The 16,330-nt window shown below is 36.5% G+C and overlaps 1 protein-coding gene across 4 annotated transcripts in view; it reads right to left on the bottom strand.

The window, feature by feature from the left end:
- The window catches only part of galnt3 (UDP-N-acetyl-alpha-D-galactosamine:polypeptide N-acetylgalactosaminyltransferase 3 (GalNAc-T3)), a 94,134-nt gene that overhangs the window by 40,741 nt on the left and 37,063 nt on the right, over window positions 1-16,330 (bottom strand). For all 4 annotated transcript variants that reach the window (XM_039757531.1, XM_039757529.1, XM_039757530.1 and 1 more), the window contains 2 exons: window positions 8,099-8,248; window positions 2,334-2,568 (listed from right to left, as the gene is read on the bottom strand). In XM_039757531.1, coding sequence (XP_039613465.1) covers window positions 2,334-2,568; window positions 8,099-8,248 — 385 coding nt within the window. The remainder of the gene's footprint in view (window positions 1-2,333; window positions 2,569-8,098; window positions 8,249-16,330) is intronic.

Below are 16,330 nucleotides of genomic sequence, written 5' to 3'. Positions count from 1 at the left end.
TCTACTTATTCGCTGAAATTCTATTTTCCCCCGTGCTTTTCCCATTGTCTTTTCACAGAAGACTGAGCTTAAGGGCTATTTATATTGATTTACATATTCAAAAAGTTGTAATTCTGGGAGCATTTGGGGCGGGACAGCAGGCGCGTGCACGTGCGTTACTTTTCACACTGACCGGGATTTATGTAGCAGAATGAACGTGGAAGTTTGCATACGCACAGATTTATGCATCTGGATTTTTCTGTGCATACGCACATTCCCGCTTTTGTGCTTACACCATGTTAGTGTGAGTTCTACGCACGGCGTTATGAAAAAACAAGGCCTTTGAAAAAGTTATTTTCCAACATCACAGCACACATGATTGTTACCTAATGTAAATGATTCATTCAGCGAAACCTTTGATGGATGAAAAAAGACTGTGGGTTAAAGTACCAGCACAATAAAATACCAAGTACTTCTACACATCTCACCCCTGACAAATAAATGCTCACTACATGCCTTTACCGTAAGTGGCAACATAGACAGAGTGTAATTTTTGTTTCATATCCCATTAATTACAGTATAAAACTTTTTAAAAAGTGACAAATGACTAGTTTGAAAGAAAATGATAAATAAGGATTTGTCAAATCACCATTACTGTAGCAACATATATCAAAAAGGTATTTATTAGAAACTACAAGAAAACCATATAGTAGTAGTTGTGTATGGAGGAACACTACAGCTTTAGACAGAAGTAAATTTGGGATAACAGAAACTATCAAAATAATTATAACAATATAGAAATCTACAAATGACTAACTGGCAAACTTTATACCAGTAAGATGAATCTTCAACTACAACCAAACAGAACCAATCAGGTGTACAGCTCATTAATGATTATGAAAGCATTAGCCAATTTCAGAAAACCAACACCAGAACATTAGTAACTGTCCAACTACCCCATTTATTCAAACAGTATATGGTAACTAAACCTTGAAGAAGATGTCTGTCATCACCACTGCTGTCTGCACATACTGCCAGATACCCAGCATCAGCCACTGCCATCTCTCCTCTGCAGAAATTTTAAAATTCTATTGATTATTGAAGAGTAACTACACCAAAGTAATGTTAATTGGTCCTAAAGGTCAGCTTAAGAAGATTACTCTTGGTGATGATATCTACTGCAAGGAATAGTGGCATAATTTTAATTCCTTCCTTTCTTATTCTGTCCACATAAGGAAACTTTTTTACTTCCTTCACCGTAACATATCTCAGGTCCAAACATTCCCATGTATTCATTTTGTCCAGCATTGACCACTGTAACTGTATTTATATTTATGGAGTGTTTAATGCAAATATTGTTTCCAATGTTGTATATGCATTGCTGTTCATTTTGAATTTTTGTGAAGTATTTTGATCATTGAAAAAATACTATAAAAATAAAATGGATTAATACTATTGTAATACAGTATGTACATTTATAGATGGCAGGTAAGTCTGCCACTAACATATACGTATACTGTACTTTCTGCATCTTTATGAATTTTCAAATGTACAGACAGCTATAATCATAGTGCCTTATATTTCAACCACAATCAAAGCATGAGAATCACTAGAGGTTTAGGGGGTGGTGAGAAGTGCCAGCAACCATTTACATGTAGATTGAAAACAAGTAGAACAGTATAAAGAGCACTTTTTGTAAAGACGTCTGCTTTTTTGTATTCTTATTTGCTTTTCACTGTTCAAAAGAAAGTTGGCAAGAGAAAAAATAAAATTTGTTTTAAAGATTTAACGATAAAGCAGATGAAAATGAGACAGCCAAAAATTTACTTATTGAGAAAAATGATAAAACAAACTGGTACCACAATTTCTAAATTCAGAAAGTGGTATGCATGCATCTGAAATATTGCTTACAAAAATATAAATGCAAGGAAATTAAAAGATAAATCTCTGCTGATCAATAGGTACACAATACATCTTCAACTCAATATACATAGCTTTTTGACTGTTTTCTGTTTCATTTAAAATTTTGTTAAAAGTCTTCACAGAAAATGCAATAAGCATGATGTAGGAGATTTACATGTAAAAGCAGGTATACATTAGGCAGGTATCAAACAACACATAACACATATTGCGTGCATGTAAGTATATACAGACAAGGCACTACAAACTTAAGTTACTTTTTTTTTTTTTAAATTGAAATAAATAAATAGAAATCATACAAGCAATGTGTCTATTAGTCTGATAATAAAAAAAAAACATACTACAAAGAAACCCATGAAGAAACTTTAACAAAATGACACCTTATACATTTCAGTGGAAAGTGACTATGTAAGGTAATGATTTGGTTTACTTACTTAATTGGGTATGTTTCATCTTTTCTTCTTTGTTTCTCATGATCAGGAACACCCTCCCATCCAAATGACAAACTCCAGTCAAAGTTACCACGATTATGGTTTTGTCCATATGGAGAGGGTTTCATAAATTCAAAAGAATTAAGGTCAATTGTTGTAATGTCCGGGCTAACCACTGCTGTGTTGTTTTCAGCAATTCTTGCTAGCAAAGGCTCTAGCCAACCATGAAAACACTCACCTAAAATGAGAACAGTGAAAATGAAGTTTTATTCTTTAAGACTACACAACCTTCCCTCCAAAACTGCCTGAAATCCTTGAGATATTAATTTAACAAGGTGCTGGAAAAATTAAATAGATGTTTATGAAACCCTGTTGACTCAAAAGCATCAATGCCTACTGCAGCAGCCACATCCCTGCTGTAAAACTCCAGATGAATTAAAATAGATACTGCCCAGTTAAAATTTACTCTGTTCTTTAACATACCAGATAATGCATGTGTTTTCTACAGTTAAGTCCATATTGTGTATAAAATTAAATTTAGAACTGCATAGTTTAAAAAACTGTTGTATACATATACTGTACATATTGTATACACACACACACATATATATACATATATATGACCTAACCTTGAAATTACAATAAATACTTGGGATACAAAAACAAGGAAAATCAGTAAGAACCATAACAAAAACAAGCGGATAATGTTAATTAAGTATAATCCATAGCAAAATACAGATTTACAAACAATTTCAAACTATTATAAAAGCACATTAATGGCAAGATTTGAAAATGTACATCAACATAATTCAGACTCAGATAATCATACATATAGGACCATAAAAAAATATTTGCCTCTTTTGTTCCTTCCCTTTTGACAAAGGATACTTTAGGTCTTCAAATAAAATCTAAGCCTAGCTAAATTTCACTTGACTATAATTTTTTTTATTATAAATGTTTTATTATATTATATAGGAGTGGAGTGGTGCCTCCGAGGCTAGGGATCTGTGCCGGCAATTGGAAGGTTGCCGGTTTCAATCCCATAATTGCCACACGCAACTCTACTCCATTGGGTCCTTGAGCAAGGCCCTTATCCTGAAAATTATGTTAATCTGCATCCAGCCCTGCAAGCAGGTCCTCCAACTTACAGGGAAAACATGGGGTTTGGTGGCAGGATTGGCACTCCAGCCACTGTAAAAAAAAAAAAAAAAACCTCACACTGTTTCAGTGTGGTGCTGAGGTATCATCTGCTGCATTTGGGTACCAATCCAGATGGTTTGTCATGTGGTGGGTGCAGCAATGAGCTATAAGCACATTCTCTCTCTCTCTCGATATTATATATCTATATTTACACACACATACTATTTACATATTACATAAATATATATATAATAAGGACACTGTGCCCGACCCGGCACAGAGACGGACGCAGAGGCACGTACAATAACAAACTTTTATTGATCTTCAGCTGTGGGACATGTCTTCCCCGTGCCAGACAGCCCAACTGCAACACAACCCACGCTCTTTGTCCTTTACCACCACTCCTCTCCTCCCGACTCTGGCCCCCGAGTGGTGGTGGCTGGCCCTTTTTATAGCCCACCTGGAAGCGTCCCAGGTGCTTGACCACCTGGTCCTAATTGCACTTCCAGGTGGGGCTGAAGACTCGTCCAGCCGGGCTGTTGACTCCATGGAGCTCCACCTAGCGGCCATCCGAGCTCCCAACCGGGCTGTGGAAGACTCCATCTCCCATGGAGCCATGCTACCGGTTAGGGGATTACCGTCGGCCAGGGAGGCTACCACCAAGCGTCCCGAGGGAGGTATTGAGTTGCCCATGGTTGCTCCCCTGGAACAGATGCAGTAGGGGCATCCCGGCCGGGCATGGAACCCGGTTGTCCTTCACAGTATATATTATGATATATATCTATCTCTCTATTTAAATATAGTCGTAAATATAATGAGTTATATTGACATGTCTGATGAAATCCATCTTCATGTTTTATCACAAAATTATGGTTGATGCATTAGTGCAAAGTTAGCTACAATTACTTTTGACACTACCATGGAACAAATCAAGTAATTTAGAAAGTAGATGGATAGTATTTCTTTTTTAATGCAGCAGAAAGTTTTTTTTTTTTTTTTAATTTGTGAAACGGTAAAATAAATTAGAATGTACTTTAATCTTTCCAGTTGCCACAGTTAACAAATTAGTTTGCTATTTTTCAATTAGACGTTATTTCTTCACAATCATGGTATATAAAATAATAAAGAAAAAAATACACATATCACTTATTTTTCAATCACTAATCCAAAAAGGGCATCCCTTTACTCTTTAGTTACCCAAATTAAAAAAAAAAACTCATGCCAAACCTGTCATTTTTACCCAGAAATGTCAATGTGTAGAAATAATTTGTGATTGTGTGCCACATTAATTTACTTTATTAAATTAATTTTTCAAAAGGAGGTTGGAATTGTTTATTGTGTAAGTCAATAGTTATTCAGCTGTGAAATAAAGGGAAAATCTCTTTGTACAAATTCAAAGCAAAGTTAATACTGTATACCTACACAAATATATTTTATATATATAAAATCTTTAATCCTGAACCTTGAACCACTGCAACACTGTGAGCATAACTTGGAATTTCTCACGTGCAACACAAGGCATAGCTTTAAGAGTAGCTGACTAAAACAGCCTGCAAAAAGAAAGCAGAAAATCTAAAACAGCTTCATTACAGGAATGGATATTTTTTAAGTTTTTAACAATGCTTTTGGTCCAGGTTCAAAAATCTGACCCATTTACAATTCAGTCATTTACTTTAAGCTTATGATAAAATAAAACCACAGCTTTTCCGTACTGACCCCTACTCTCTCTTCTGTTTCTTTTTCCGGTTTCTTTGTGGTGGCGGCCTGCGCCACCACCACCTACTCAAAGCATCATGATGCACCAACATTGATGGACTGAAAGCCAGAAGTCTACGTAACCATCATCATCAGGTCCTTCCATAAAAACCCTAAATACAAAGAGGACTGTTTGACTTATGTTAGGTAGATTGCCCAGAGGGGACTGGGCGGTCCCTTGGTCTGGAACCCCTACAGATTTTCTTTTTTTTCTTTTTTTTGTTTTTTCTGTCCATCCTGACCATCGGACCTTACTTATTCTATGTTAATTAATGTTGACTTATGTTTATTTTTTATTGTGTCTTCTATTTTTCTATTCTTCATTTTGTAAAGCACTTTGAGCTACATTTTTTGTATGAAAATGTGCTATATAAATAAATGTTGATTGATTGATTGATTGAGCTTTTGTGAAATATGTTAAAATGCAGTGTCTACTTACTGTGCATAAAGGAAAGCACAAGTATGCAATCTAAAATGATGCTGGCACACCCAATGCCTGAAACCTACATTTCTGAGTAACACATTCCTCAAGCACTCCAATTAGCTAAGCCACAGATAAACTGTTCACCTATGTATTAAAACAGCTTCAATGCAGGATTCGAGCCTACTCCAATACTTTTGGATGAACATGAAAAATAACTGATAATGTTAAAGTCTCTAAAGATTAAAGTTTAAATATGGAAGACAATTTCTGCCTAAAAATAATACTGAAATAAATTTTATAATTTTCAGTTACTGTAAAATATCTTAACCTACCAGCTCTCCATTTTCACTAGCCATTATGATATCAAATTATTCTGAAAGAATTTGGGAGACAGTTATTGAGTTTATAAACTTTGAACGCTGTCATGTTCAGCAATATTTGCACGCACACACCTCACCTGTCTGACCTCACTCTGTGCTAATTATTGCCTATATTGCTACATGTGCTAGGACTCTCAGGACAGCTAAAAATAATGTGTTAGAATTGAAGCAATGGTTTTCTGAAGAGTAGATATACAACAAAGAAGATAATGAAGTCATGCCCAAATTCTTGCAACATTACCAAGTACAATTCTATGAAATTTTAAAATGATGAGTGATGTATAAAATGATGTATATCTGTGACCATACTGTTATTGGCTGATGTTCATTAAAAAATTATGACATCGGTATCAGTCTGCGGTGCACATTTTGGCCAACACTGCTGACAAGTTATTATGTCTTGCCAACATTATTAAGTCAATGAATAATTTAATAAATGTTTGTCTTTTTTTGGTGAGAAAGATTATTATTACAAATAGGCATTTTTTAAGTTTATAAGCAGTAGCAGAAAAAAAATGTCTGGGAGAGCTTTCAGTCTAAAAAATGGAAGCACTGCATGTGTTGTTTACTCAGTGGACAAGTATTGTTGTTGAAGTAGAATGTCAGCCATACTAGATTATACTGTGTAAAAAAAAAAAAAATTGAAGAACTGGTATAATGAAGAATTAAAAAAAAAAAATCTAGCCGCTAATCCTTCCAAAACTAAAGTTAAAGCTCCTGACACTCCGAACAGCATTCCATCCAATATAAACAGAAATGTGGCCTGCCACCTGCTTCTTGAGGTCTGTAACTAACTCCTTGATTTTGCCGACACTAAGGGAGAAATTGTTGCTCTGTCACCATTGTACCAAAAGGCATATCTTATCTGTAAGCTGCCTCATCACTGTTGGTTATCAGGACTACAATGGTGATGGGATCAGGATATTTAATAATAGCTTGTGAACCTTCAAAACATGTTGCATCATATAAAGAATCTTAAAAAAATAATCAATGAAAAAAAATGCAAAATGTTTTCCAAATGTAAAATGAGATACAATTCTGTTGATTCCACTTAGACAGATCTTGTTTGTCAGAAGCAAATGCTGCCACAGTAGCTTTGGAAAATGCAATACTTTCTTCTTCACAAGACAGAAGAGATAATTAAGGGAAGAATCTGTGCATTCATCCTGCTTTCCAAGGAAGCCCTTTAGCATGATGACAAGGTCTACCTTGCACTGGGAAGATTAGCCATTTACATCACTTGTCTATATTTTAAAGAAATGTGGGGTTCATAAAATGTATCTGGCTTCCTATACTTAATGTCTACAGTGAATTAAAATTGTCATGGGCTTCAGTAGATTATATGCTGTGTGAGAAGTGTATATTGCACTATAATGAAGAGAAAATGGTGAAGACTACTGCAAAAACAAAACTTTCAGAAAGTAACAAAGAAACACCTATTACAAAATATTACTCAGATTACTTAATAGGTATCAGCTTGCCATCACAGAGTGCTATTCATGTACCCAACTTTTTTGTCTTTTGTTTTTTTGGAATACAAGAACAAGAAGTCTGTTACGGAAATAAAAGACAAAAATGGTTTTGGAAAGTTTTCAAAACAAATCCTTTGGCCTGCTCAATCATCAGTAGGATGGCTATTATTTAGCCATATACCAATTATTCCTGGTATCTTACAGAATCTCAAATTTCTTAGAGGAGGAGAAGGCTTCTCCCTTTCCCGAGGCTCTTCGGGTTCTCTATTTCATAAAACTGATCAGATTCAAAACCAAAGGCTTTAAAGCCTACTTCAGCTGTGTATAAAAAACCATGCGCAACGTATCAATGTTTGGGCAAAGCATAAATCCTCTACTACTGTTGTGACAGAGTAGCAAGCTGATATAAACCTGTCAAGTAAGTGTGAAGTAAAGGCTGAATGGAGGGGAGTTAAATATTATAATATACATATATAAACAAACAAATCGATTATGCACAGAAAGAGGCAGTTTACAGGACTAACAATGTGGCTATGTATATGAATATGAGGTTTTACTGTACGTATTGGACTGCTGAATTAATAGCAAAGTACTTACAGTGAGCATCGAGAAACGTCAGAACTTCCCCCGTAGCTACAGAGGCTCCAAGTAATCTGGCAGTAATTAGGCCTTTTCTTTCTTTTTGTCGCACAACTTTAACTATATGTAGCTGTTTCAAATAGTTGTCAAGATCGTCTTTTAAGTAATCTGTTTGGATTACAAAAAAAGTGAAAATAAGACATACAAATAATTTTAGCACAAGACTAAACAAAACACAAAACATGATATAGAGCTCAAACTAAACAAAATATTGCTGATCCCTACAAACATCCTCAAACCAATGTCTGAGACTTTTTTTTCTTTTTGATACACAAGGCAAATGCATTGTAGCAAAACCAGACAAATGAAATTGTTTAAATGAATTACACTATGAATTGATGACATATACACTCACCTAAAGGATTATTAGGAACACCATACTAATACGGTGTTTGACCCCCTTTCGCCTTCAGAACTGCCTTAATTCTACGTGGCATTGATTCAACAAGGTGCTGAAAGCATTCTTTAGAAATGTTGGCCCATATTGATAGGATAGCATCTTGCAGTTGATGGAGATTTGTGGGATGCACATCCAGGGCACGAAGCTCCCGTTCCACCACATCCCAAAGATGCTCTATTGGGTTTTGATCTGGTGACTGTGGGGGCCATTTTAGTACAGTGAACTCATTGCCATGTTCAAGAAACCAATTTGAAATGATTCGAGCTTTGTGACATGGTGCATTATCCTGCGGGAAGTAGCCATCAGAGGATGGGTACATGGTAGTCATGAAGGGATGGACATGGTCAGAAACAATGCTCAGGTAGCCCGTGGCATTTAAACGATGCCCAATTGGCACTAAGGGGCCTAAAGTGTGCCAAGAAAACATCCCCCACACCATTACACCACCACCACTATCACCAGCCTGCACAGTGGTAACAAGGCATGATGAATCCACGTTCTCATTATGTTTACGTCAAATTCTGACTCTACCATTTGAATGTCTCAACAGAAATCGAGACTCATCAGACCAGGCAACATTTTTCCAGTCTTCAACTCTCCAATTTTGGTGAGCTCATGTAACTTGTAGCCTCTTTTTCCTATTTGTAGTGGAGATGAGTGGTACCCGGTGGGGTCTTCTGCTGTTGTAGCCCATCCGCCTCAAGGTTGTGCGTGTTGTGGCTTCACAAGTGCTTTGCTGCATACTTCGGTTGTAATAAGTGGTTATTTCAGTCAAAGTTGCTCTTCTATCAGCTTGAATCAGTCGGCCCATTCTCCTCTGACCTCTAGCATCAACAAGGCATTTTCACCCACAGGGCTGCTGCATACTGGATATTTTTCCCTTTTCACACCATTCTTTGTAAACCCTAGAAATGGTTGTGCGTGAAAATCCCAGTAACTGAGCAGATTGTGAAATACTCAGACCGGCCCGTCTGGCACCAACAACCATGCCACGCTCAAACTTGCTTAAATCTCCTTTCTTTCCCATTTTGACATTCAGTTTCCATTCAAGAGATTGTCTTGACCAGGACCACACCCCTAAATGCATTGAAGCAACTGCCATGTGATTGGTTGATTAGATAATTGCATTAATGAGAAATTGAAGAGGTGTTCCTAATAATCCTTTAGGTGAGTGTAGGTTCTGCTCCAATGTCTGGTATTTTGCAGTACCATTGTCCTACATTGCAGATATGTCATTTACAATCTGTATTTCCAGTCAAGTGCATGAAACAGAACAACTTTAGCAGTAGAACTTTATATCCCTACATCACCCAGTACACATTACCTAAATTCACACATAGTTGATTCAATGTTACAGTGCACAGTACTTCTAAATGCTCCCAGATCTCCATCCATATGCACAGAGAAGTACAAATACTCAGACATACTCAGAAATAAGTAAATTAAAGCCATTAATGCTTGTGTTTTTTACATCTTTCTTAAAAATAATTAAAGGATCAGTCAGTCAGTCTCCATGAAAGGGTCAAATTATAAAAACAAAGTATTATTCTACAAGTTAAATGTATATAAATATTAAAAAATATGCTTCTCAGTACCCATGGGTGTTTTGGGAGATGTAGTGAACATATAGTCACTTTAGTGCACATAGTACCATTCACACCAAGACTATAATACATAATTTACATTACTTTCTAGTCAAACAATCTCTGCAAAGTAAGTCAATAGGCATTTTACATATGAATGTTCCACAGGTCTTACAGGGACCAACTTATGGGGACACTGGAAAATGTTTATGAGAGTGCACTGCATCTCACATGACTGTCTTTTTCTGCTCCAATAAGCCAACCTCAAACATGCCTCCACCGCCACTGTTCCTATTTATAGGATATTTTAGGATATAGGTTGGATAATGACTGACTGACTGAACTGACAAATGCAACATCAACTTCTTTACTGTGACTTTCTAATGTTGATGGTGTTCTGTCTGACACACTTATTTTATAACTTCAGCTCTATTGAATGGAAATAAAAGAATAGTATGAGGCAAATTCCTAACCCTTTCTGCGTCTCTTTTGCCTTCACAGTACAAATATACAAGATTTGCATAAAAGTTGTTTATTAAAGGTAAGCTACATGCTTGACTAGCAATTCCTGCAGAATAGTGGCAATGTGACTGAAAAGCAAGTAAAAATTCCACTGTACTTGGTACACGTGACAATAAAATTGAATTTAAAGGTGTCAACATTACATCTTGCATGAAGAAGGGGCCGGAGTTGCCTTGAAAGCTTGCATATTGTACTCTTTTTAGTTAGCCAATAAAAGGTGTCATTTTGCTTGGCTTTTCTCTACATTCATGATGGCTAACACAGTACAACAACCTAGTACTACAAGGTGTCAACAAATACAGTACACATAAATAATGAGATAAAAAAAATAATGCTTGAGGCCCCATTTTTTCTCCTTAATCCAAAAAAAACTTGATCACTGTGATTTGGGCAATTTTCGTTAATTAATAATTAATTAATGCCTTATTGAGTGGTTAATTCACATGTGCAGTTTGACTTTTAGTTCAGAGTAAAATATTTACTCAGCACGTCTGTGGCGTTTGTCACTGGAACATGCCAACATGAAAGCAGTGAAACACATGTAACAAATGAGACAATAAGTGTCTACATTCAATCACACCTGGGTATGAGTGGCATAAGTCACATGCCAAATATCAACTTGACAACTACTTATTCAATCTCAAACAGAGCTTTTTCAGAAACAAGGCAGAGTGAGATGTGGGATAAGGAGTAAATTAAAAATAAGAATCTCCCATCCCATCCCCGACTAATTCACTTCACTATGCTATGTATACAAAGCAAATACTGCATATATTTAAATAAAATGTTTCTGTTTCTTGAAAATTAAAGTAGTCTCCTGATGTTTCTTATAAGAAACAGATACAATTCCAGAAGTTCGTTTTCAACATATATATAAGATGGTAAAGAAACACAAAAGAGGATTTTTTTCATATAGAGTTCTGCATGGCACCTAACTAAACATAAGCTGTTTGGCCAAGATCACACTTGATTGAATGTTTGTCATTTGCTATCAATCATTGCTTGCTCAAAGTATAGGTATAATTTTTGTTGTCCACATCAGTTTTCTTTTTCCTCAGTAACAATTGCTCAGTTTGCATTAGCAAGTCCCAATCTCCAATTAGACAAACAAGTTTGATGCACTGAATGGTCTATTCACATTTGTGAAACTCCTTCAGAAAACTACCAACCAGAAAGTAGGTGTGAAAAGTAAATACAGTGAGGAATCAGTTACTAGTTTTCTGAACATAGAAATGTTTTCTTATTATACTTGTTGCATATTTGTATGTATATCGACAAGCTGAGTGTTTCTACTGTATAAGAATTTCGAGTGCCATATATTCTGTTCTAAATTTTGACTCAGCCATCAATAATCTGTGTATTCCTGGAAACTTCCATTGTCAGTGTGAATATTTTAGTGACTCTTGAGTTATAATCAATTCAGCACGTCTAAGTTTTATTGCCACCTACCCCAAAAGTACTCGGAAGCCCAACACTAGAAATGGCAAATTAGACAATCTGTCATCAAGGAGCTAAGAAAATGTCCATGCTCATGTTCATCTTTCAAAATCCAGCAAATTTGGATCCTTGTCAAGACTAAAACTGATCAGGACAGGGCAAGAATACAATGGAATCATACCAGAAGTTATTTTTACTTTAATTAAAGTAATTAACTATGATAAAAATAGTAAAATAAAAGGTAAAACAGTGCATTTCAAAAATATCTTGTTGATAAATTTCATCATCACCTCTGGCTCTCCTGAAGTTGCTGAATACAATTCCTTGCATGTGCAATACAGATACAGCTTCCACTCAAAAGCCATGAACTTCACTTATCCATTTTCTGCCTGATACTTTCAAGTTCAATTCACCAAACAAAGACACTAAAGCACAAGTATGTGACTCTAAATAAATTCCTTTGTTCAACTGCTTTGTTGTTAAAGTCCAAGTAAAAGGCAATCTGGTGAATTTCAGGGGTAAGGTTTTAGACTACTTTTCATTTATTAGGATTATACTAAGATTACCTGTTGAGCCACTCTTCAAAACACTCAAATTCAGAGTCACCACCTTTTTATAGAAAAATCAATCCTTTTTCCTGCACCATTACTGGAAATTTTTAATATAACTTTTTTTTACACTTTCAGTAATATGCTTTTTATAAAGTATTTCTCTCTATGTTTTTAACCTTGTGCTTGGGCTCCGAAAACATACTGCTTTTATGGTTTTGTGGAGAGGAGTTCATTTGAGTTGCTCACTTATTTTTCAGTTTAAAATATTTTAAATTTTGTTGGAACCTTGACATTATAAGATCCAATTAAAAATTGAAAGCCCAATTTATAACTTCTTTTCCATACCAATGAGTTCTCCAGCTCACACAAAACAGCAAACACATAATCTTCAAAAGCTGGGCCCATAATTATGCCCATTTCTGGGCGTCAGCCAAATTTTTAAAGAACAGATAAGAAGTGTGCAATTTCATTTTCTCCACAAAAACGGTACTTAATATTCCTTATGAAGTACTCCTCAGTTTTGAACAAATTTCTGCTTCAGTACTTACAACACATAACACTGCTGTTCAACTAAAGGTTCAGCAACAGGTGAAACAATATTAAGTAGTGCGGCAACCAGCATCTATTAGGTTGCATCGATCTGACAAAATTAGTTTTGTTCATTTTGAGCATGTAGGGTACATTCAAGATAAAAGATATCTGTGCACACTCACACCAGATTTGGATGTGATAATGATGACGACAATACCCCTGCTGCATCTAGACGAGTACACACAAAATGTTTCTGATCATCAAACACATTTAACCATTAGTCAAATATAACACAAGTAAACACAAAATGCTGTTTTTAAATGATGGTTTTATTATTTAGGAGAAAAATCCAAACCTACATGGCCCTGTGTGAAAACGTAATTGCCCCCTTGTTAAAAAATAACCTAACTGTGGCGTATCACACCCGAGTTCAATTTCCGTAGCCACCCCCAGGCCTGATTACTGCCACACCTGTTTCAATCAAGAAATCACTTAAATAGGAGCTGCCTGACACAGAGAAGTAGACCAAAAGCACCTCAAAAGCTAGACATCATGCCAAGATCCAAAGAAATTCAGGAACAAATGAGAACAGAAGTAATTGAGATCTATCAGTCTGGTAAAGGTTATAAAGCCATTTCTAAAGCTTTGGGACTCCAGCGAACCACAGTGAGAGCCATTATCCACAAATGGCAAAAACATGGAACAGTGGTGAACCTTCCCAGACCATCACACTACCACCACCATATTTTACTGTTGTTATGATGTTCTTTTTCTTAAATGCTGTGTTCCTTTTACACCAGATGTAATGGGACATTTGCCTTCCAAAAAGTTAAACTTTTGTCTCATCAGTCCACAAGGTATTTTCCCAAAAGTCTTGGCAATCATTGAGATGTTTCTTAGCAAAATTGAGATGAGCCCCAATGTTCTTTTTGCTTAACAGTGGTTTGCGTCTTGGAAATCTGCCATGCAGGCCGTTTTTGCCCAGTCTCTTTCTTACGGTGGAGTCGTGAACACTGACCTTAATTGAGGCACGTGAGGCCTGCAGTTCTTTAGATGTTGTCCTGGGGTCTTTTGTGACCTCTCGGATGAGTCGTCTCTGTGCTCTTGGGGTAATTTTGGTCGGCCGGCCACTCCTGGGAAGGTTCACCACTGTTCCATGTTTTTGCCATTTGTGGATAATGGCTCTCACTGTGGTTCGCTGGAGTCCCAAAGCTTTAGAAATGGCTTTAAAACCTTTACCAGACTGATAGATCTCAATTACTTCTGTTCTCATTTGTTCCTGAATTTCTTTGGATCTTGGCATGATGTCTAGCTTTTGAGGTGCTTTTGGTCTACTTCTCTGTGTCAGGCAGCTCCTATTTAAGTGATTTCTTGATTGAAACAGGTGTGGCAGTAATCAGGCCTGGGGTGGCTACGGAAATTGAACTTAGGTGTGATACACCACAGTTAGATTATTTTTTGACAAAGGGGGCAATTACTTTTTCACACAGGGCCATGTAGGTTTGGATTTTTTTTCTCCCTAAATAATAAAAACCATCATTTAAAAACTGCATTTTGTGTTTACTTGTGTTATATTTGACTAATGGTTAAATGTGTTTGATGATCAGAAACATTTTGTGTGATAAACATACAAAAGAATAAGAAATCAGGAAGGGGGCAAATAGTTTTTCACACCACTGTACATACACACACACACACACACACACACACAAACTATACTCACAGACAAAACATAAAATTCACGAAACGTTGTTTATCTTTTTCTCTTCTATAGAGAAAGAAACACAACTTATGAATTCTGTCTCTTGGCTTAGACAGATGCTTTCTCTCTTATAGAAAAGGCGCATATGATTTCTGACCTATCAATTCATATGTTTAAGATGACTAATTTCTTTAACTAGTCATTAGGCTTTTCATGGCTACATTGTAGCAGTTGTTTGCTCACAGATAATCTCTGGGCTGGCTTACCACCCGCGACCACACAGAGTTCCCTCTGTGTGTGAGATGCAGCACTGCACTTTCTTATTGGGTTTAGGACAAGAAACTGAGAACAGCCAGAACTTACTACTCAAGGTTATTACCTTACAGCAACACCAATAATATAATGAAATAATCTGGCTTTGTCCTATTTATTAAATTACAATTAATAGTTCTCTGAATCAAATTAGTACTTACAGTATGATTTGAGATGCTTTATGCATTTCCTAGTCATCTTTTTCCAAGCATGTGGAGTGTGCTTTCTTACTTTGTTCAGGAGCTCACCTCCTTCATCTTTGGCCACAGTTACTGCAGTTTCTCTTAGAGTATTTTATACACACAGTATCCTTGGTTGTTACATCTGCTGGGTCAGCTGGTGATCAGTCAGCTCTTATCGTTAGCAAGGCAAACGAATTGTTTTACGTATGGTCTCTCTCTCTCTCGTTTATGAAGATGCCCTTTGGAGTAATGGAATGGCTTCAACCACACCCTATAATCCAAGGGTTCTGGCTATGGACAGCCAAAGTTACAGCAAGGATAAGCTGTAGCCTGAGTGAGAAGAGCAATTGGTTAGGGTGTGGTTGACGTTTTCAAAGGAAGAAATAGGTCTTGCCATTGGATTCTTGTGTACACATAAGCCCCTATTGCTCATCTTATCGGATAAGGTGCAAAACTGCATTCCAATGAGTGGCCCCACCATGAAGACTGAGACTTTGCTTCTGGCAGCAAGAGTCTCAGACAGCAGCTTGCTAATCTAGGACTTGGGCTCCAACCTGGCAAAATCAATAATGCCAGTCTGTCCTACACACCAACGAGTGGAATACCAATTACACTGAACCACAAACAAGAAATGATTCATGATCTGCAAAACAGGCCACCACCATGCACTTTATTCCGATTAAAAGTGAATCATCTGTTAAATTGGACAACTCTATTATCTCAATTAATTACAAGAATACTAACTGTTGAAATTGTCAACTTCAATTTGGGGGGGCGGTTTGGCAAACATTTACTCGAGCCGATTAAAATGTAAAGATGTTAGTTTTGGTAAATTTAAGTCCTTTGAGTATCTCGCCGTTGTTATTCATGGAGATTCTCACGTTCTCGTATTATCCGTGTATAGACCTCCTAAATATAACGCGTCTTTCCTTGAGGAATTCTCTGACTTAATGTCAATTTTAGTTACAAA

This window comes from Polypterus senegalus, chromosome 6 (genome assembly GCF_016835505.1).
Source record: "Polypterus senegalus isolate Bchr_013 chromosome 6, ASM1683550v1, whole genome shotgun sequence".
Lineage (NCBI taxonomy): Eukaryota > Metazoa > Chordata > Cladistia > Polypteriformes > Polypteridae > Polypterus > Polypterus senegalus.
This window is presented reverse-complemented; position numbering and strand designations above follow the sequence as displayed.